Consider the following 21,278-nt stretch of genomic DNA (forward strand, 5'->3'; position numbering starts at 1 on the left):
GAAGGGGAGATAATGAATACAAGACTTTATGATTGGATAGGATAGGATCAATTTATAAGGAAGACAGTACAGATAAGTACTTGAGGTTGTTTTTACTTGTCTAGTAACCAAACTAAGTACTATGCCTATATACTTGCACTGTTTCTAAAGGTTAACCCTATGCATGATTTCAGCTGGTATGTGTTAGAAAGGAACACCTGCTTTAAAATAGTACAAAACAAATGGTAATATTAAATGACCATAGTAACAATACTGAATGCCTCAACCATAAAAGAAACACCTTTGTGAGCTGTATAGTCCAAAGGTTATGTTACCACATTTTCACAGTAGTAAATATAGCAAATGTGGTTGCATACAGAGGGTGCTATTGCATTGCTCTGCTCTGTCTTGCCTGAGGCTTGTGGGTTCCAAAGCAGTTCTTTGTTCCCCACCCCTGCCTTCTTGCTTTGCATTGATGTGAAGCCAAGATGCACCTTGAAACTTACCTGTTTACCTATCTGTAGTTCTCCCCATCTGCTGCATGCGCTTTTGGTGTGGGCAGGATGTTCCTAACAGGCATAGCTTGTCATGCTGTTGTCGTGCTCTTTATTTTTTTCACAACTGTTGGGTCTCTTGATTTATGAAGGTAAAGAACTAACAGTAAAAGAGAGGGAACAGAAGGAAATACAAAAGGGAAAGGGGACCAGAGCAGACAAAGTGATATCAGCACTCTGGAAAAAGGCTGCAGAAATGACAATCATGTATTTCAGACTAGCAAAGTGTAGGGCAGTTACTGTCACACACTAACAGCTGTGATGGCCATAGTAAAAGAAAGAGTGCTGCTGCCCTTGATCGTTGTGGTATGTGGTAGCTCCACATAATAAGGCCCTTCCCAGATACTTGGTAAGATGTCAATGGGCTGTTTTAATCTTCTCTGTGCTCTGGAATGTGCAAGTCAGACCAGCACAAAGGGACACCTCATCTGCATGGTTTGGGTAATGCTTCAAAGGAAAGATGTGGGCAACCCCGGGCAGTCACTACTTTGATTTCCAGCCTATTGCTGAGCAGGCACTTTAAAAAAACCTCCAGGCTGAACTTATGCTTTTGTTTTTATAAGTTAGAACCTTGATTAAAAGCCAGGCAAGGGGAAACAGCTTCTTGAATGTGGTTTGGTTGTGCAGTTGAGATCTGGGGCCAGAGCCTCATCTACCAGAAAAAGGAGACTGTGCTGCCTTTGGTAACCTCAGGCACACTTGCCTGCTCGAACTTGAAGCTCAGAAGCAGGTGGTAATTCTCTATGGAGGTAAAAGAAACACCAAATCCAACAAATCAACCCTGGAATGTGAGAGACCCCCCTTGTCAGCCTGGTCCCCCCATCTCTCAGCTCTCCACTGCCACATGGACCACATGACCACAGCACTGACAAAGGAGATGGATGAGCATGAGCTCAGAAGGCAAAACATGACTGGGAACTTATTCATCTATACACTGAAAAGTGAACACTTCTGTAGCTCGTGTTTCCCAGCCTCACCAAGCAGATCTGTTCCTTCTTTCTACCTCCAGCACTTTATGCTTGCTTGTGAGAAACCATTGACGGAAAGCCTTCCTTATTTCCTCTCATTTTCTCACCCTCTTGCCTTTTGCACTGGGTGGGAGCCAATGTAATTCAAGATTGAATTTATGTGATTAGGTTAAAGCAGTAACTAGGCAGGATTTAACTGATCAGATTTAAAGCTGCTTTATTCACAGTTGTAAGGAACCAGTGCTGTTTTCCTGGACGTCAACTGGAAACAAATGCAAATACCCCAAGCTCCCATTAGCTGAATACAACACTGAGAAAAGAGATCACAGTCTGAAACTGTGGGAGAGGCAGGGGAGTGTTTTCCAGGTCTGTGCTGGTGAGCATCAGCCTGGATGTGAAACCACATATACAGGTGCTGTAGTTGTGAGTACAGTCCTCACAAGTGGGATTATAGGTACCCAATGTTCATCTTAACTATTAGAGAGAGTGGAAGGGCACAAAAGAGGCTGTGAACAAGGATTGAGTGGACTTGTGTGGTCTTCTGGTGCCAGCAATAAAAAGCCCAGAGACCTAAAGAGACCTAGGTGGAGCAAAGTGCGGAGAGCCAGAAGAGCAGGATGTAAGAATCACAGTCACCCTCATCAAGATCTTGATCCTGAAAAGAAGTGCACACGGAGGCAGAGGCCCTCCCCCCAGCATCCTTACTTCTGCACAGTGAAAAAAATACATGAATGAGTGCAATCTGCTTTTAGCTACAAGATTGGAGAAGAAGGTGGTTAATCTCTTTCTGAGTGCTCTGCAGCTGGTGAAGAGATGGAGAAAGCTGGAGAGAGGATGTTCTTCCTGTGCTTGTGTGATTTTGCTGCTGGAAAGCATCTGCTAAACTGTGCAAGTTCCACAACAGAAAAGAATCCGTGTCTAAAGGTAAATGCTATCTCTTCCCTCCTGAGTCACCCATCACAATTGCAGACACAAGCAACCATTTATATCCCAAATTTCCATACAGATTTCTAGTCAGACCAGTCCTGTTGCCATTAAGCTGGTAACTCAGACAAGGCAGAAATGGCTCAGCAGGCAGGGTACAGCCATAAGAGTGCTCTCAGAGTTGTTTAACAGCACTTGTGTCACCACAAAACTCAAGCTGGTGGAAGAGACATAGAATCATAGAATAGTAGGGACCTTCAGGATTACCTACCTCCAATCCCCCTGCCTCCCTATAGGCAGGAATATCTCCCATGAGATGAGGTTGCTCTTTGAACAGATGCAGGAAGGGGGCATTCAAAGCCTCACTAGGCAACCTGTTCCAGTGTCTCACCACCCTCACAGTAAACAATTTCTTCCTAATATCTGCTTTAAATCTACTCTATTCCTGTTTAAAGACATTTTCCCTCATTCTGTTGCTACATGTCCTTCTAAAATGTCCCTCCCCAGCTTTCCTTTAGTTCCACTTCAGGTACAGGAAAGCTGCTATAAGGTCCCCCCACAGAGCGTTCTCTTCTCCAGGTTGAAGAGCCTGTCTTATGTGGCTGGTGCTCCAGCCCTCTGATCATCTCCGTGGTCCTCCTCTGGACCTGCTGCAACAGCTCCATGTCCTTCTTGTGCTTGGGAGCCCAAGAACTGGATGCATTACTCCAGGTGGAGACCCATGAGAGCAGAGGGGCAGAATCACCTCCTTGCCCTGCTGGTCACACTTCTCCTACTGCAACCCAGGATATGATCGGTCTTCTGGGCTGCAAGCACACACTTCTGGCTCACGTTGAGTCTTTCATCAGCTGACAGCCCCAAATCCTCCTCAGCGTTGCTCCCAAGCCATTCTCCATCCAGCCTCCATCTATGCTTGGGATTACCACAGTCCAGGTGCAGGACCTTGCACTTTGCCTTGCTCAACTTTATGAGGTTGGCATGGACCCAACTCTGAAGCCAGTCCACATCCCTCTGGATGGCATCCCTTCCCTCCACTGTGTCAGCTTTACCACGCAGCTTGGTGTCATCTGCAAAGCTGCTGAGGGTACACTCAATCCCACTGTCCATGTTGCCTACAATGTTAAATGGCGTGATCTTTCAAATATGATGGATAACAGCTCAGCAAATGCATCTGCATCAGAACCTGTGGATGGATCTCATCAAGTATCATGGACTTGTGCAGCTTCAGGTTCTTTAGATGGTCACAAATCTGATCTTCACTTAAAAGGGGTAAATATTCCTTTTCCCAGTTCTTACTTTTGCTTTCTGCAGCTTGGGCAGTGTTGGCTAGAGCCCTTGTCAGTGAAGACTGAGGCAAATAAGTCATTGAGCTCCTCAGCTTTCTCCATATCCCCTGTGACCAGGTCTCCAGTTAACTTCCTGAGAGGGCCTACATATTCCCTGGCCTATCTTTTATCACTGATACACCTGCAGAATTTCTTCTTGTTCCCCTTTACGTTCCTGGATAGATATAACTCTCTCTGTGTATTACCTTTCCTAACCTGATCCTTGACTGTTTGTACAACATCTTTGTAGTCTTGCCAGGTAATCCATTCATACTTCCACTCCCTATAGACCTTCTTTTTGTGCAGAATTAAGTGCAGGAATTCCTTGCTGATCCATGGAAGCTCGTCTTCCATGCCTGCATCCCTCTTTCTTGAGATGACTGCTTCTGGGCTTAGAGAAGATGGTCCCTGAATACTAATCAGCTTCTGACCAGCTTTCTCTGGCCTCTCTTTCCTCCAGTGCTTTATCCCATGTCACTTTTCCAAACACTTCCCTGAAGAAATCTGAGTCTGCTCTCCTGAAATCCAGATTAGCAAGCTTGCTATACACGCCCTCTTTCATGCCCTAAGGATCTTGAACTGCACCATTTCACGGTCACTGCAGCCAAGGCTGCCCTTGAGCTTTACATTACTCACAAGCCCCTGCTTGCTGGTGAGAACAAGGTCCAGCATAGCATCTTTTCTTGTGGGCTCCTGTACCACTTGGAATTAAAAATTATCATCAACGCATTCCAGGAAGCTCTCTCTTTGATAACTGGCGCCCTGCTGTCTTGTCCTTCCAACAGATATTCGGGCGGCTGAAGTCCCCCATGAGGACCATGTTCTGTGAATGCAAAGCCACTCCTATCTGTTTATAGAGGACCTCATCCACCCATCCTGGTTGGGTAGCCTATGGCAGACCCCCACTATGATGTCTCCTACCCCCGGCTTCCCTTTAACCCTAATGCATGAGCTCTATCAGCTTCATCCTTCCCCAGGTGGAGCTCAGTGGATTCCAGCTGGTCACTGATGTAGAGGGCAACAGTCCCCTCCTCTTCTCCCCTGCCTGTCTTTTCTTAAGAGTCTATATCCGTATATTCCTACATTCCAGTCCTGAGAGCCATCCAACCACATCTTATTGATGCCTCATCGAGGTAAGTGGTCAGAAACACTTCCCATCAGCTTCTCCTGTGAAAATTACACATCCAGCAGTGGCTAGAAAGGGGGGAAGGCTCCAGCACTGGACAGCCTGTCCATCACAATAGAGACCGAGGATTTAACAAAGGAATACAGAGCTGCAACCACAGTAATAGTGACATGAAAGCCTTTGGGTCTGTCACTTCAGAATAGGAGTCATTTAACACACTTTTTACATATTCCTTGCCCTGTGGTAAACACAAAATAATCAGAGGGAGCTTCATCCCAACAATCCAGCCACAAATGATACTTAAATAATCTTAATGCTGGAGGTAAGGTCATCATGCTGTTTTATACCCTTACACAGCTAGTTAATCTTGCCTTCCCAAATCACTATAGGGAGAGGCAAAATGACAGCTTTCCTGCTTGTTGTGGTTTAGGGTAAGGGAGTTACTGCACTAAGCCTTCCACCAAATGACAATTAAATGAGCTTCTTTAACAAACAGAACACACATTAATGGGGAAGAATTAGGGCATCTGTCTGTAAGATCACAGATGGCTTCCTGTGTAAGTTCCTGCTTACTCAACAGAACAAGAATATAACAAATACTACAGTTGCCTTTTAGAAAAATAAAACAGATCCAACGCCACGTGATTCAAAATCTTTTTATTATGAACTGTCATTCTGAACAACAAGAGCCTTAACAGAAGCAATCCTAATTTTGCACATTATGCTAGTCAACATACATTATTTTACACTGGCAGTAATGCTAATGGTAAGAAGTCAGTATTTTGAGGATCAACCTTTTCAAAACATCAGTGGCATTAACTTTATTCTAGACAAATACCTTGTGTTGTTTCTTAGTTTTTTGTGCTTGTAATTTAGATCTTATTTTGCACTTTGCATTCATTTTTTAGAAAAATTTTGTTTAATCCAAACAATTCCACAGTCCCAGATGTACTGATAGTGAATTAAACTTTTTTCCCACCCTCAGGAAAGAACTGTTACATTAGAGCTTTTTCAAACACGCTGTAAGCATTAGAAAACTTTTCTCTAAATAAGAACTGCAAAACCCCAATGGAAACTTGACAAGTACTTAAGTCTAGATTTCAGCTGTGTACGTGCATATTGTAAGGACTACATAATTGCACGCTGTAAGGGTTGCATATTATAATTGCATGTTGTAAGGAATTCACGGAGGATTCTCCATTTCTGTATGAACTCAAACACCATGCACCCATGTGACAAAGTGACAGCTTATGGCTTGAAGCTGCAATGACACGATCACGATGTTTTCTAGAAAGAATAAAACCCAGATTTATCCTTTGTGGACACAGTCAGATGCTGACAAGATAAAAAGCAGAAAGTGCATGCACAGAAATATACTTCTAGGTAGAAATCATTTGGATCAAACTACAGAATCACAGAGTCACCAACTTTGGAAAAGACCTACAAGATCATCCAGTCCAACCATCCACCTATCATCAATAGTTCTCACTAAACCATCTCCTTCAACACGATGTCCAAACGTTCCTCGAACACCTCCAGGGTTGGTGACTCCACCACCTCCCTGGGCAGCCCATTCCACTGCCCGACCACTCTTTCAGAGAAGCAGTATTTCCTAATGTCCAGCCCCTGGCGCAGCTTGATCTTTATGCAGAGATGCAATAAGTCTCAGCCTCCTTCAAGGCTGAAAAACCTCTCACAACATATTTTATGCTCTGCAGGCTATTAAAGACCCTCAAATATCTCAAATATGACTTCACTAATCACAGATCTTATGACTGCTGGTCATAAAATAAAATATAAAATATTAAAAATAATAATAATAATAAAAAAAAAATACAAAGGATGCTTCAGAGAAAGGATACAGAAGATAATCCAAACATCAGATTCCTTAGGAAAATTTCAAGAATAATATTATATAGTATCTCTCCTCTCCGTGTAGTTGCCACAAAGCACTGCTAGCTATAGCCAGAAATTTCATTAGCTGTCACTGTCTACAGAAGTTACAGCACCCAAACCACATGCACTCTACTTACATTCTTTCCATGATGCAGTATATGGGAAGGACTCAGGAGCACGTACACTTGAAGGAAGGTAATTCTTCTGTCCAGAGGTGACACTACAACTGAAAGAATCTAATTACTCCTCTTGATTAATGAACTTGCTCCAATTTATGCACTTTACTAAAGTATGAAGCAGAACAGCGACACAAGGAGATGGTACTTTGATGTCTGGCAGTGGTGATATTTAGAATATCTATATATGCTCTAAACACTAGAAAGTCTTCTAGAGATTGCTATGAGTGACACTAGACAGCACTGTTGAAGCCTTTTACAGGAGGACTATATCATGCTTGAGCCCATATATGACTGCAGGGCTGCCAGCTGGAAAACTGTTTCTGCACACTGTCTTAAACAAACCTTAAAACATACTTCAGCAAATCTGGTGCGGTAATCACACCTCATATACAGCCTGCAATAGCTGTCTACTGTTGGCTCAATGACACGAGGCAAGGCAGCACCATCAAGTGCAAAACTATCCACCACACTCCTTCATCTAAACCTATGCTGTGATTACACTTTACAAAGGGCAAGAGGGGATTTCTATTAACCCATGGCCCTTATGCCAGCACATCTGCCAAGTATAAAGTGACAAGAGGTCACGAAGGACTACTACCTAATCGTTAGTTCAAGATGAGAACAGTAACTGTTTGAACAAACTCCTCCAAAAGGAGGCACCAGGCCACATTTCCATGTCAATATCTTGGCACATCTCTTTTACACTGGCCAGATATCCAGCAGAACTGCACGCTGGCCAGCCCCTCAGAGTGCCCTTCTCTTGTAAGGGTCAGTCAAAAGAAAGAAGGTAACAATGAACCAGCAGCATAAAAACATTCACTGTTAGTGCTTTCCCTCTTCCCTGGGTCTGTACATCAGCAAAGCCATCAAATGTCCAGTAATCAAGGCTGGACTGGAAGTAGGCTGCAATATTTTTCTTTACAAAACACTGTTGTAAGTCATGAAATATGCACTCCTTACCTGTTTATGCCAGAGTTGGTCATGCCCCAAACAAAAGGGGAATTTGGCTGCTCTAGCAACTCTGCAAAAGTAAACAGATGACGTGGCTCAGCACTAAGAAACTCTAGTAACACAATTACATCAGACTGGGAGAGTCTTTGTCATTATTTTGACATGTTCAAGAGGGAATAGTAGTTGATCTTGGTGTCTGTTTCACTATTATTTAACTGAGGAACATAAAAGTTATCATGTTTCCATTTTTATCATTGCAGAGAAGGTAGAATAGCTTTTATGGAAAAGGGTGGATGTTTGGAAATGTACCTACAAGTCAATCACAGCAGGCATGCCTCCATGCCAAGAAAAGCCTGATAAGCCAAGAGATGAACATTTAACAGTAAAGAGCATAAGCAGAGTGTCCTACAAGCAATGCCTAAGTGAATGGCATCTTTGAACTCATGGTGTCCCAAATAGGATGGAGGACAGAATCTGTAAGAAGGCTGTAGAGCAGAAAAGGAAGAAGTTCCCCACCTGTTTCCCAGTCTTCATCACATGGAGGTGCCTGCCACGTGCTTACAGCATTCACCTCGTCTCTTTGGAAGCCAGAGGAACAACATGCTTCAGGAAGAGAGAAAAGATCAGTGACTGTAGTCTGTCCTGCTTCAGAAGTGTTAAGTACATTGGATCAAACTGCAAAATAGTTCTTTGCTTTACAGGAAACTTCATGTAATTCAAACAGGTAAGATACGCCCAGGAGCCAAACGCTGATCTGATTTTTCAAAGAACAAGAAATGGCTGCATTCTCTGGGAGCTGGCAGCAGGAATGCTTAAGTGGAGAGGAAACCTGTTAACATGAATGCTGGCATGACTGTTAGCCTCACTGCAACTCTACAAAAGGTGGAAAACTCTCTGTTTTTTAGTGTGACAAACATTGAAGAGCTACTGCAGAGAACTGAAAAGACACTGTGTAGCACATGATGCCTTTCTAAATAATTTGGGACAGAGCCATCCATGCTGTCTCACTTGGGCAGGAGACAGGAATTTTAATGTTATGGCTGACAAAGCAAATCAATAACAGAAAACCCTGGAAGAGGAGCAGACCAACCTCTCAGTGGGAATAAATGACTCAGGTTGCCCCAGCCGCAGGGATTTTCACAGCATCTATTTGATGGAAATCTACTTTTCACCTGGCACCAGTACTCAAGCCTCATGACAGGAGATCATCTGTACTGTCCTTCTAGTAAGCAAAGCATCACAGGTCCTGGCAGTGGTATGTCAGTATTATGCAGTCGTGGATACAACCATTTTATTCAAAAAGCCTGGGAACAAAATACGTGCAAGGCCTATCTTGCACATCTGCAGAGTTGTAATGAACCTATTCAATAAACTGAATCAAGTAAGACTCAGGTTTCTGAAGGCTGCTGTACCTTGCAAAACTACAGACAACAAATGACTGTCAGTTTTGTTCATCATATGAACTATCTGGACAAACAGGAGGCCTTCAGTCCCTAAGGTGAACCTGCATCTCAAAATCTCTCTTACCTATATCATACTCAATGAACACTTTGTCCCTGCACTTCGATATGTGATCAGCGAGGTCAGCTTGAGGAACTAGATGGCGAGCATTGAACGGGCACGTGGCCAATAACTTTGCAACTTCTGGGTGGCTCTGGAGAAGGAAAAACATAAATAATGTGCCAGATCAACCAAGTTCATTTTTCCTTGTGTTTCCTACAAATTAGCAAGAGACAGTGATCTGGTGGGTAGCAACCCTGCCCTGACGCTGCCTAACAGACTTATTTAAAACCCAGTTCATTAGAAAAAAAACATCAAAGAGAGCTGATTCAAATGAAAGACACCCTCAGACACACAGCCTACAATTAGCTGCAATGCTGGCAATAGGGCCACATGGTTTAAAGCACAGATGAAGCTATTTCAAAAATAACAGGGAGGAGGTGTTAGGTAAATCTAAACCATTCAGATATTTTAAAGCAAGTCAGCACACAGCCAGAGAAGTTCATTAATCCTTTCAAAACATGTATTCATAGAATCACAGAATACCCTCAGTTGGAAGGGACCCACAGGAATTATTAAGTTCAGCTCCTGGCACCACACAAGATTACCCAACATTCTGAGTATGGAACATTCACCCTACAGCTGCATCATTACTGGAGGGCACAGCACTGCTACACTGCTTTGAAAACAATACATTTGATAGCTTTGCTGGTAAGCTAAAAGAGGAACAATTCTCAGCAGAAACCAATGCTCAGATAGTAGCATTTGATAGGTTAAGTAAAACAAACCTTGAGGGTACAGAGGAAAATCAAAGATGGAATGCTTCCTATTACATGACTTGTATTCAAATTCTAGATAATAGATGGAAAGGTAAAAAGCCCAACAACTCTCTCCCATACATGCTGAAGTCAGGGTGTCTAGTTCCTGCGCATATGCACATTAAATACTTACTAGTGACATTAAAAAAAAGCTATGCAGCAGCATTTCTATCACTTAACAAACTGCAACATCCAACCACTTCTATTCTAATGAGACAGATGAGGTGCACATAACTCAGCCTAAATTTTCTCTTGAACTTTAATAATAATAATAAAAAATTAAATATATATATATATAGTAAACACTAAGTGGGATTATTTGTAAAAAACTTACTCGAGTCATCCAGACAACACAATAAGAGTGAGAATATGCATGCTGTTTTTACACACACACACACACGCACCATCTGGTGCTTTGTTCAGCAATTCAGCTTACCTTCCTGCACTTTACAAGATGATAGGGAAATCGACAGGCTCTGATTTGATGCTGCTTATCATATGGACACTGTATTAATCTCTCTGGATCATCTAATAGAATTGAAGAACAGAGAGGAAAAAAAAAAGAACAACTAGTAAGAAAGACAAGATGTAACATCAGTAACAGTGAAGCAGGAAAAACACACCACCACATCAGAGATGTCATCTCAGGAAGTTAAAAGAGTTGTTCTTTCTTTGAAACTCATTGTGAAGGCAGACACCTGTTTTGTGTAATGAAATAAATCAATCTGCAAGTTTGGGGTGACTGGGACATTGTCAAAAAAAAAAAGAGAGCAGTCAGCAGGTACAGTGCATAACAGCTCCTTTAGATGCTTTATTAGCTGGGTAACCACAGGTACTCAAAATTAATAAGACAACAGTACTTCTCCAGCAACCTTAGATGAGAATCTCTGAGATGATGATACACCCACTAGGGCCCTCGGGAACTTTTCAGCAAAGTCTTTTTTGATGAACAGCCAGATTTGCTGGAGGAAGGATGCCAGACAATTTAGTTTAATTTCTGAGGAAGCAGCGTGCTTAATATAATGTAGGAGGCTTTCAAGTGAAACTTCTCCCTAATCAAGGAGCTAAGAAGTCACCAAAACACCTAATGCAGGCAATGAACAGGGAAGCAGAAGTACATACATACATGCCATATAAACATTCCCATATCCCCAGTGAGGAAAAGAGCAGCATCCAGGAGGAGGCACAGGTTGCCCTGCTACCTGCGGGGGTGTTTGTTGTGTATCCACAGGAGAGCAGACTAGACTTCATTCATCATTTCTGCTTTTTCACACAGGCTTTTGGTGCACTTAGGATTGATTACAAAATACCCTAAATAGATCTAAGCATGGGTTGCTGCTGTTTAGCCTCTTTGCTGCCATTGTATCCTCTCACACAATTGGTGTTCAGTTGTCTCAAGAGTCAGGTCAGGGAGCTGTTGCAGCCCACAGGCTGACAGCTTGTCGAGATGCTTTTCCCAAGTCACACTGAGCTGACTTCATGTTCTGAGCCACTAGGAAAAAGAACCTAACCCTTCTTTGCAAGCCAGCTGTGCAACATTGCTGATGTCAGCACCTCACTGCCATTAGCACTTTAGGGTCATTAGAAATGCTGAAAATCAAAGACTTCATCATTAAGATGCTCTGTCAAGCTTTTCTGGTTCAGCTTTGCCTCGAATTATAGAATGGCTTGGGTAGGAAGCGACCTCAAAGAACATCTAGTTCCAACCTCTCTGCTGTGGGCTAGATGCTAACCACCACATCAGGTTGCCTAGGGGCCCATCCAGCCTGGCCTTAAACATCTCCAGGGATGGGGCATCCACACCTTCTCTGGGCAGTCTGTTCCAGCAACTAACCACTCTCTCAATGAAAAACTTCCTGACACCTCATCTAAATCTCCTTTCCTTTAGGTTTAAACAATTTCCCCCTGTCCTATCACTACCTACCCACAGAAAAAGTTGATTTCTCTCCTGTGTGTAATCTCCCTTTAAATGCTGGAAGATCTCCCTGCAGCCTTTTCTTCTCTTGGCTGAACAAGCTCAGCTCCCTCAGCCTGCCTTCATAGGAGAGGTGCACCCTCTGTGCATCCCCATGGCCCTCCTTTGGACCCTCCCCAAAAGCTCCACATCATTGTTGTGCTGGGGGCCCCAGATCTGGATGCAGTATTCTATACAGGGTCTCACAAGATCTGAGTGAAGGTGGACAATTACTTCCCTCACCTTGCTGCCACCTCCCCCATTGATGCAGCCCAGGATACTGCTGGTCTTTTGGGCTGCAAGCGCACACTGCTGGCTCATACTAAGTTTTTTTCTGCTACCAGGATCCCTAAGTCCTTCTCTGCAGGGCTGCTCACAAGGAAATCCCCCAGTCTGTACATGCATCTGGGACTGCCCCAGCCCAACACCTTACTCTTGGTGTTCTTGAACCTCATTAGGTTTACATGGGCATTATCAGCACAAAAAAAAAACAAAAAAACAAGGATGATTACCTGATGGAGAAGAAAGGGAGCCCTTACTACATCAAACAGCAACAACAAAAGTCACAGAGCTGGACTGGCCAGGTAAACAGATGCAGTTATTAATCCAAAGACTGCAGTAAACAAGGGCTAGGGGTCATGGAAACCATGCAGAATGCCGCCCTGGTATGCTCTGAGCTAATGGGATGCTCCTTGGCTCTGTTACCATAATGGCATTACCTGAAGCACTGTGAGTTCAAAAGGTGTCACTGAAATCTGGGAATGAATCTCACCAGCCTGAATGCCAGGTTAGACAGCCAACATTACTTTACTGCAGTGCTGGTGTACATGGGTTGCTCCATCCTGTGCACACACAGGAGCTGAAGCACATAGACTGTATTATATTCAGCATGTCTGAATACTCATACAAAGTGCCCACCTGTTCCAAGAATTGCTATACACACTAAAATCTCATACCATGCACACTCTGTGTTAACATGGCAGCCTTGCCACAGAGTCTTTGTTAGCTGTAGGGTTCCACTGGGAGGTACTAGCCTGCCTAAAGGTCGTGTGCTAAGTAGGTCAGGTCCCATGTTTGGTCAAGAAACTGTTTACAAAAAAAAACCCTGTGTGCTGTCCAGGTTTCTAATTAACACACTGATCTGGCTCTTGTGCCTGTATCAGGCACATGTAACTCGTGGCAGTAGAGGCTGCACCTTCCCACCACTATTCCATTACATTTGTAACCATGTGACAGATGGCAGACTAACAAAATGGCACCTGACACGCACACGAAGCAAAGATATGGAACAAAACCCCTCCATGCAGAAAAAATGGCACCCAATGACATTCACGCACGCTTAAAGGACATTAAAGGAGACCAAAAAGTAGATGTGAACACAGTGAGGCAATGGCTGGTGCGTTTCATAGAACCACAGAATCATCAAGGTTGGAAAAGATTTCCATCTAGTTCAACTGCCCACTTACTACCAATATTTTCCCACTAAATCATGTCCCTCAGTACAAAATCTAATGTTTCTTGAACAGCAACAGGGATGGTGACTCCACCACCTCCCTGGGCGGCCCATTCCAGTGCCTGACCATTCTCTCAGAGAAGGAATCTTTCCTGACGTCCAACCTGAATCTCCCCTGGTGCAACTTGAGGCCATTCTATCTCGTCCCATTGCTAGTTATGCAGAAGACACCAACCCCCACCTCACCATAACCTCCTTTCAGGAAGTTTTTGTCTAGACTAAACAACCCCAGTTCCCTGAGATGCAACACACAAGACTTGTGCTCTGGACTCCTCATAGCTCCACTGCCTTTCTCTGGACATGCTCCAGGACCTCGATGTGATTCTTGTAGTGAGGGGCACAGAACAGAACACAGAACAGAACACAGTACTTGAGGTGCTGCCTCACCAGAGCTGAGAATAAAGGAATCATTGCTTACTTCTCTGCCCCTGCTCCCAACACTACTTCTGATACAAGCGATGCAGTTGGTGATGTGATTCTTTACACTGGAAGCAATGGTGAAAGTAACAGAGTGACACCTCTGCTGGCACAGATTTTTTGAGGAGCACACACACACTGTTTTCTTTACTGGTGGAAATCCACAGCTAATGGTGTTGACTATGTCAAAAACTAGGTTCTTTCTATAGCTGTGCACTATTAAACAGCGTTATTGTGCTCTTTGTATCCACTGTGGTTTCCACAGAAATAAATAAGAGGCAATGCTTTTGGTGCAACCTATGTATATGTGGCCCACCAGACACCCGTATTACCAATCCCAGCAGGGTAGTGTACCTCCTCACAGCCTGCAGGATGCTGAGACTCTGCTCCTAAGCTCCTGCTGACGTCCCCTGCATCCCGAATGCTCTGAATTAACTGCAGCAGCAATGCCATTCACAAAACAATTCCATACGGCAAGCATTGGAGAAGCTGCAGATCTCCCTCTGCTCAATTCGCGGCGTCAGCTTAGTCACACAGAACCAGCTGCAACACCCCCTGCCAGCTCCCAGCAGGCCCAGCTCCCAGCTCTCTGCTTTGGGATTCCGGATGGGACAAGGAACGGGAGCAGAGCAGGGTAGGCCGGACCGGGCCCAGACTACAGCGCCAAGCGACCGCCTTTCCCTGCCACCCGCCGACCCCACCTCGAGCCTCACCCAAGTCATCGTCTGCCTCCATAGCGGGGAAAAGCTGCGGTACCGGGCGAAGCGGAGCCGAACCGAACCGCTCCTCCTCACCGCCTCGGCCCGAAACGACCCGCAGCGCCGCCACGCTGCCACGCTACCCCTCCGCGCATGCGCGGCGTCTCCTAGCAACCACTTCTCCCCTCGCACCTGCACTGTAGTTTCCCAGCAACCACTTCTCCCTCTCGCGCCTGCGCGGCGTCTCCTAGCAACAGCCTCTGCTCCCCGTGGGACGCCATCTTGGCAGGCCTCGGCGCCATCTTTGTGCCATCGGACGCCATCTTTGTGCGCCCGCTGCTGTTGGTACCCGTCGATAAATTGAGTTTTAAGCGAGTAATTCAAAGTGTTGAAGGCAAGAGATCGGCGTAGCTGAACCAGAATTTACTGATCAAACTCAGGTGCTTCCTTGGGCATGTTGTGACTTGTACTCTGGTTTGATAAATCTCGTGCAGGATATTCTTAGCAATGTCTATAACAAAATATATACACCTACATTCTGACTTTGCATTCCTGGGGGAGGTTCATATAGAGGATAAGTGATGCAAAATATCAGAGACCCTCCCTCTCACAGTAAAGTAGAAAGACTCCCAAAAGGAACTATGGCAGTGGAGACCATAAAATAATAATAATAAAAATCTTATCTAATTCTCATGCAGAAACAGCATTTGATTCCCACAGGTTACTCCATTTCCTTTGAGTGGATGGTTTGGAAGGTAGGAACTGGGGCAGCAACGTCCCTCCTGGTGTAAGCAAAGATCAGGAACCTGAATATCCACAAGTCTATGGGTCCTAATGAGATGTATCCCATAGGCAAACGTAGTAGCCAAGCCACTGTCAATGATATTTGAAAAGTCATGGCAGTCAGGTGAAATCCTTGGTGACTGGAAGTAAGGCAATATCTCTTGGCATCTGTGCTAAGGAACACTAAAGAGAGTGAAGTGATACAAGAGAACCACCATGACTTCACTAATGACAGGTCTTGCCTGACCAACCTTGTGGCTTTTTATGATCTGGTAACTGTCAAGGAAAGAATGACTGGTATCATCTATTTGGACTTCAGCAAGACCTTTGACGTGGTCCCCCACAACATTCTTCTCTCTAATTTGGAAAGATATTGATTTGACAAGCGGACTGTTCATTGGACAAAGATCTGGTTGCAAGATTGTACCCAGAGAGTGGTAATCAATGGTTCAATATCCCAATAGAGAGCAGTGACAAATGGTGTCCCTTGCAGGTCAGTAAAGAGACAGAAGCTCTTTAATATCTTCATCAGTTACATCGATGGTGGGGTTGAGTACAACCTCAGCATGTCTGTGTGAACAGTGAAGCAGGAATTTGGAACAAAGGAGGGCTAAAGGGGATAGTTAAAGGTAGTTTATAGAAACAAGTAAAGGATAGTTAAAGGTAGCTTATAGAAATAAGTAAAGGAAACTTAAAAGTAACAAGTAAAAGAAACAAGGGGCCTAGGAGAGCAGGGAGGATGCAGATAAGGAGTGAGACCTCACGGAGAACATCAGGCAAGGAGGAGTAAATACCAGAAGAGGAGTTGCATTCCCCCTGATAAGACAAGAGGGGGTCTGCATGCTAAAGACAAGAGGGGGTCTGTATGCTAAAGAGCTATTGAATATGTATCAGTATTCACAGGACTATTGACTATGTATTAGAAGTCCAAGAAATCATTGACTATGCATTAAATGTACCTATATCTGTGTCACAATTTTGCAAGTCGGTGTGCAAGTTTGGAGGAGCTATACCCCTTGCACCTGGCGCTGCGCAACGCTGGAATAAACATACCTGCTTTATAAACAATCTCTGGATTATAGAGTTTGATTCCGCAAGTCATGTGGATGTCACCAAATAGTGTGGTGCCTTTCCAGGTCAAAGATTCTGAAGCCTTTGATGTTAACAAACACAAAATCAGGAAGATTGGACTAGACTTTTGTAAGAGCTGTTTTGCAGAAAAAAATACCACTTGCTTCGCAGTCACACCTTATTCTCATCATTGCATTTTGGAAGTATATATATTTGTGCAGTATTTTAAAGGACAAAGTATGGAAAGAGTAAAATTTCATCAAAAATCTCTGACTAGCACACTGAGTGGCTCCATGGCAGTTTCCTGGTAAAAACAGGCCAATGACATCATAGCATGAGGCTGCAAATGGGGCACTTGTTATTTTTTATTGTTTTGTTTTGTTTTTGATGCTGTCTTTTCTATATCGTAATAATTAAAAAAAAAAAAAACAGCAAAACAACAAAAACTTGTGTTACTTATATAAGTTAATTATATTATATAATTCATATGTGGCTCCAGAAAATTTCTCCTCACTCAGTGAGGACATGGAAAGCCAAAGGGTTGGACACCTGTGATTGAATGCATTCCAAAATGATGTTTGCTCTGTTGGCTGCCAGGGCATACTGACAGCTCATGCTGTACCTACTGCTGAGCAGCATGGCCAGATCCCTTTCTGCTGAGCTGCTCTCTAGTCAGTCATCTCCCAGTTTGTACCTTTGTCACTGATCTGTCCCATGTGTAGGTTCCAGCATCAACCTTTGTTGAACTTCTTACCATTAATGACTACACAATTCTCTAATATATCTAGATTCCCTTGTAAGGCCTCTTATCCCTCTTATCTTTGAGGGCAAAGAAAGGTGCAATACAAGCTCTGGCACAAGGCCGTGTCACCTGGGAAGAATACAGGGATGCTGTCCAAACTTGCAGATGTGGAATCAGGAAAACCAAGGCACAGGCAGAACTGAACTTGGTCAAGGATGTTAAAAACAATATGAAGAAATTCTACAGGTACATTGGCCAGAAGAGACAGGCCAAAGTGAGTGTACCTCCTTTGGTAAATGTAAAAGGAGAACTGACTTCGACGAATGAAGAGAAGGCTGAGGAACTGAATGAGTACTTTGTCTTGATCTTCACTGGCAGCCAGGACTCTAATATTTCTCACATCCCTAAACCTCAAGGTGGGGACTGGGGGAGAAAATTTCCCCCCCCCCCCCCACTGTAAGGGCAGAGCAAGTCCGAGACCGCCTCATGTGACTGAATACATACAAGTCTATGGGGCCAGATGGCATGCATCCCAGGGATCTGAAGGAGCTGGCTGATATGGTTGCTGAGCCGCTATCCATGCATACCTGGAAAGCAGAATAGCATCTGGAGGAAGACAAATTCATTTTCCTCCCATCCCCAGCTGAATGTGGGGCTGAAAACCTCCAGTGCATCCAGCAGAATGCTTTATCACTGCTTTATCAAGGCCAGCAGTGACCAAGCAAGATGCACTTTATGTCTGAGGGGGCACATCAGAACAGAGAGGCAGCAAAGATGGGATTGAAAGCCAGAGACACCGTGGGACTGTTGAACAACATCCACATATGGGAATGATGGTGCTTTCCCAAGGTTACCTGCAGCGTTTGAGGCACGGACTCAGATGTGAACGATCCAAATCGTTTATTACAAGTTCTCACATCCCTTATATACCTTCACAAGTTGTTGTTTTCTCACTTTCCCATCTGCCCTTATAACTTTCCCATCCACCCTTATAACTTTCCCAACCACCTTTACATGTCAACAAAGCCTTCTACAAAACACTTTTCAACTGTCCATGCAGGCACATATCCAATCAGAGCTGTGAGAGCCTTCTTCTCCTTCCAGAGGTGTCCTTGGTTCTCATGCTGTTTATCTTGCTCCACAGCTGCTGCTCTGAACAGCTTTTCTTGTATTCCCACAGTTACCCATGGCAGAATGTCTCACTCTGCCCACCCTTTGGAAAGTGGAATGAATGGTTCTGGCGTGACTTACACACCCAATGACATGGACAGAGCAACTGTTTTCCTCCTGGCAGCTGGAACTTGGAGTGCCCACCAAGGAAGGATAACACAGAGGCAAAGTCTGAGATGCAACAAAATTTTAATGAGTGAGAAGAGGGAAATGAGATCACTGGGAGGGAAGGCTCTGGTACAGAAAACGTTAGGGACAGTTGATAGTGTGCTGCATGACCATGATGGACATGCCACCAGCTGTCCATCTGCCCTTTGCACAGAGGGAGAAGGGCCATCAGGTCCTCCCTATGCTGGCTTTGTGGGACTGACTGTCCAGGGGAGCGGATGGTGAGCAGCAATGGCACAGGATGGCAAAGAGAGAGTGGGAAAAGGGGAAAGGCAAAAATGGACCATGTCTTCTGAGAGCACAGGCTGAACCCCAATGCTGTGTCTCACTTCTGTTTCCAACTCCTGGGTCCCTGGGGTCTTTTTCCAGGGTCATCACCATCAGCTTTAGCAGGGGAAGAACATGCCGCTGTAGTGGCTGCCAAAGCCAGAGAGGCCAAAGCCTCCAAACCTTTTTTCTTGCCCTCAATGTCCTCTGACAGACTGAATTCTATCAGGCTTTTAACTTTCCCCACTCTATCCCCGTCTGCATGGACACTATGTCTGTATTCCTCTCAGGTTACCTGCCCTTGCTTCCATCCTCCAGAGACTTCATATTTTTGTATTTGAGCTTGGCCAAGACTTGTCTCCCCATGCAGGCCTTCTAACACTTTTATCTGGCGTTCTCTTCGTTTTGATGCCTCACTCCTGACATTCCAGGAGGTGTGATCCTTGTGTATTAACCAGCTTCCTTGGGCTCCTCTTCCCTCCAGGGTCTTATCTCATGATAGTCATCATGCACAGTAGGTCCTTGAAAAGGACATTTTCTGCTCTCCTGAATTCCAGCACTGTGAGATTGCTGTGTTCATTTTGCTGCCTTTAGGGTATTTAGCACTACCATCTCATGGACACTGAGGCCATGCTGCCTTTCACATTCACATTCAGCACAAGACCATCCTTTTCAGTGGGGATGGGGTCCAATACAGCACACTCCTCATTTCTCTGTCATCTGGAGAAAGAAGCTCCACAGAAAATGAATCTCCTCATTTGCTTATAGTCTGCTAAGTTGTTCCTCCAGCAGATGCCATGATGACTGGAGGTTTTCATCTTGTACAATGGCCAGAGACTGTCAGATTTGAGAGAGAGGGAGGGAGTAGAAAGAACTATGTAGCATGTCTGTAAGGAAGAGAAGCCTTAGGTGTATGGCTGAAGATTGTAGTGCTGTGAGAAGTTGGTTCTATTTCTATTAAGAGAGTTGCCATCCATTCCTCCTCCAGAGACTCCCAAGCCATGCCATGTCCGCTGACTGAACACAACTGCTCCGTCATTCTCTGCTCCTATTCTGTTGATGGTGATGTTGTACTGGTGAAACACTTGGGTCAGTCACACCAACACTTGAAAGAAGATACCTGGGCAAAGTAGACATGTCAGAAATGAGGAAATGAAATTACTGAGTTGAGGGAGACAACACCACAACCTGTACCAGTAGGAAGGATTATGTGCATTTGAGATGATTCTCTTGGAAAATTACTGCCTTAGTGGAGCTGTTATGGGTCTGAGGCAGTGGTGGAACAGCACAAAAATGTGTCCATCTCCTCATTCTCTCACCCATTCCTTGCTTCCATTTCCCTGTAAACAAGGTAAGTACAAACCACTTACACCAGCCTCTCCTCCTGTGTTATTTCTCTATGCATGCAAGTGCCTTCATCCAAGGCAAGGCCCAGGCAGGCAGCTGTTGCAAATTGGGCAGCACCATTCGTAACAAGGGGAAGTAAAAAAAACCCTTGCCCAGGACTTGCCTGGACTTTTCCAACCTGAGCAAAATTTGAGGCAATAGTGCAAAAGCATGGCCTCTTACAGGCAGCATCTTGGAACCTGATGATCTGTGTGGACTCTTCCAACCCAATCCATTCTGTGATTGTATGAACTTGTGACAGAGAGGCAGTAGAGCTGGGCATGAATGGCAGGGAAACTGTAGGCCTGGAGGACATTGTCTCCAAGTGGTAGTGACAGTTTTCTCCTATGGGAGCCAACTGCTCATTCTTCCATGTTATTCCTGATGGGGAAATGCGATGGGTCCACAAACAGCTCACACTTTCTCTTAAGTCTCCAGAGCAGCTGATACCTGCTGGAGAGTTTGCAGAGTAGAGTGAGTGATGCTAAGGCACAGACTGAGATGCAACACATCTTTATTGAGTCAAAAGAGGGGAACAGAATTCTTACGAAGGGTAGTCAACATGCAGGAATAACCAGGGATAGAGTTGGCACTATGGCCATGGTTGATGTCCCACCAGCTGTCCATCTGCATTTTCCACAGAGGGAGATGGGCCATCATGTCTTGGCACGGGTGACAAAGAATGCATCAGGAAGAAAAGGAGTGAGCAGAAGAGGGAAAATGCAAACATGGACAAAGCTTCCCGAGAGTTCATGCTGGACCTGCTCATTTTCAAGTGGTGTTGGCATTGCTTGGACCCTGTGAAAACAAGATTGCAGTGCTCCACTGCAGGACTGCTACCAACTTCTGCTTCCAGGGAGGTCTTTGTCCAAGGGCACCGCCAGCAGCT

The 21,278-nt window shown here is 44.6% G+C and overlaps 1 protein-coding gene across 1 annotated transcript; it reads right to left on the bottom strand.

Moving 5' to 3' along the window:
• Window positions 1-5,517: 5,517 nt before the first annotated feature.
• On the bottom strand, window positions 5,518-14,974 carry GTSF1 (gametocyte specific factor 1). The gene is made up of 7 exons (XM_072356685.1): window positions 14,818-14,974; window positions 10,657-10,748; window positions 9,430-9,556; window positions 8,419-8,505; window positions 7,912-7,972; window positions 6,910-6,998; window positions 5,518-6,163 (listed from the first exon to the last, which is right to left on the bottom strand). Coding segments are annotated over exons 1-7 (480 nt in total). The 5' UTR covers window positions 14,840-14,974; the 3' UTR covers window positions 5,518-6,161.
• Window positions 14,975-21,278: the final 6,304 nt, after the last annotated feature.

Source organism: Excalfactoria chinensis, chromosome 24, assembly GCF_039878825.1.
Source record: "Excalfactoria chinensis isolate bCotChi1 chromosome 24, bCotChi1.hap2, whole genome shotgun sequence".
NCBI classification, from domain to species: domain Eukaryota; kingdom Metazoa; phylum Chordata; class Aves; order Galliformes; family Phasianidae; genus Excalfactoria; species Excalfactoria chinensis.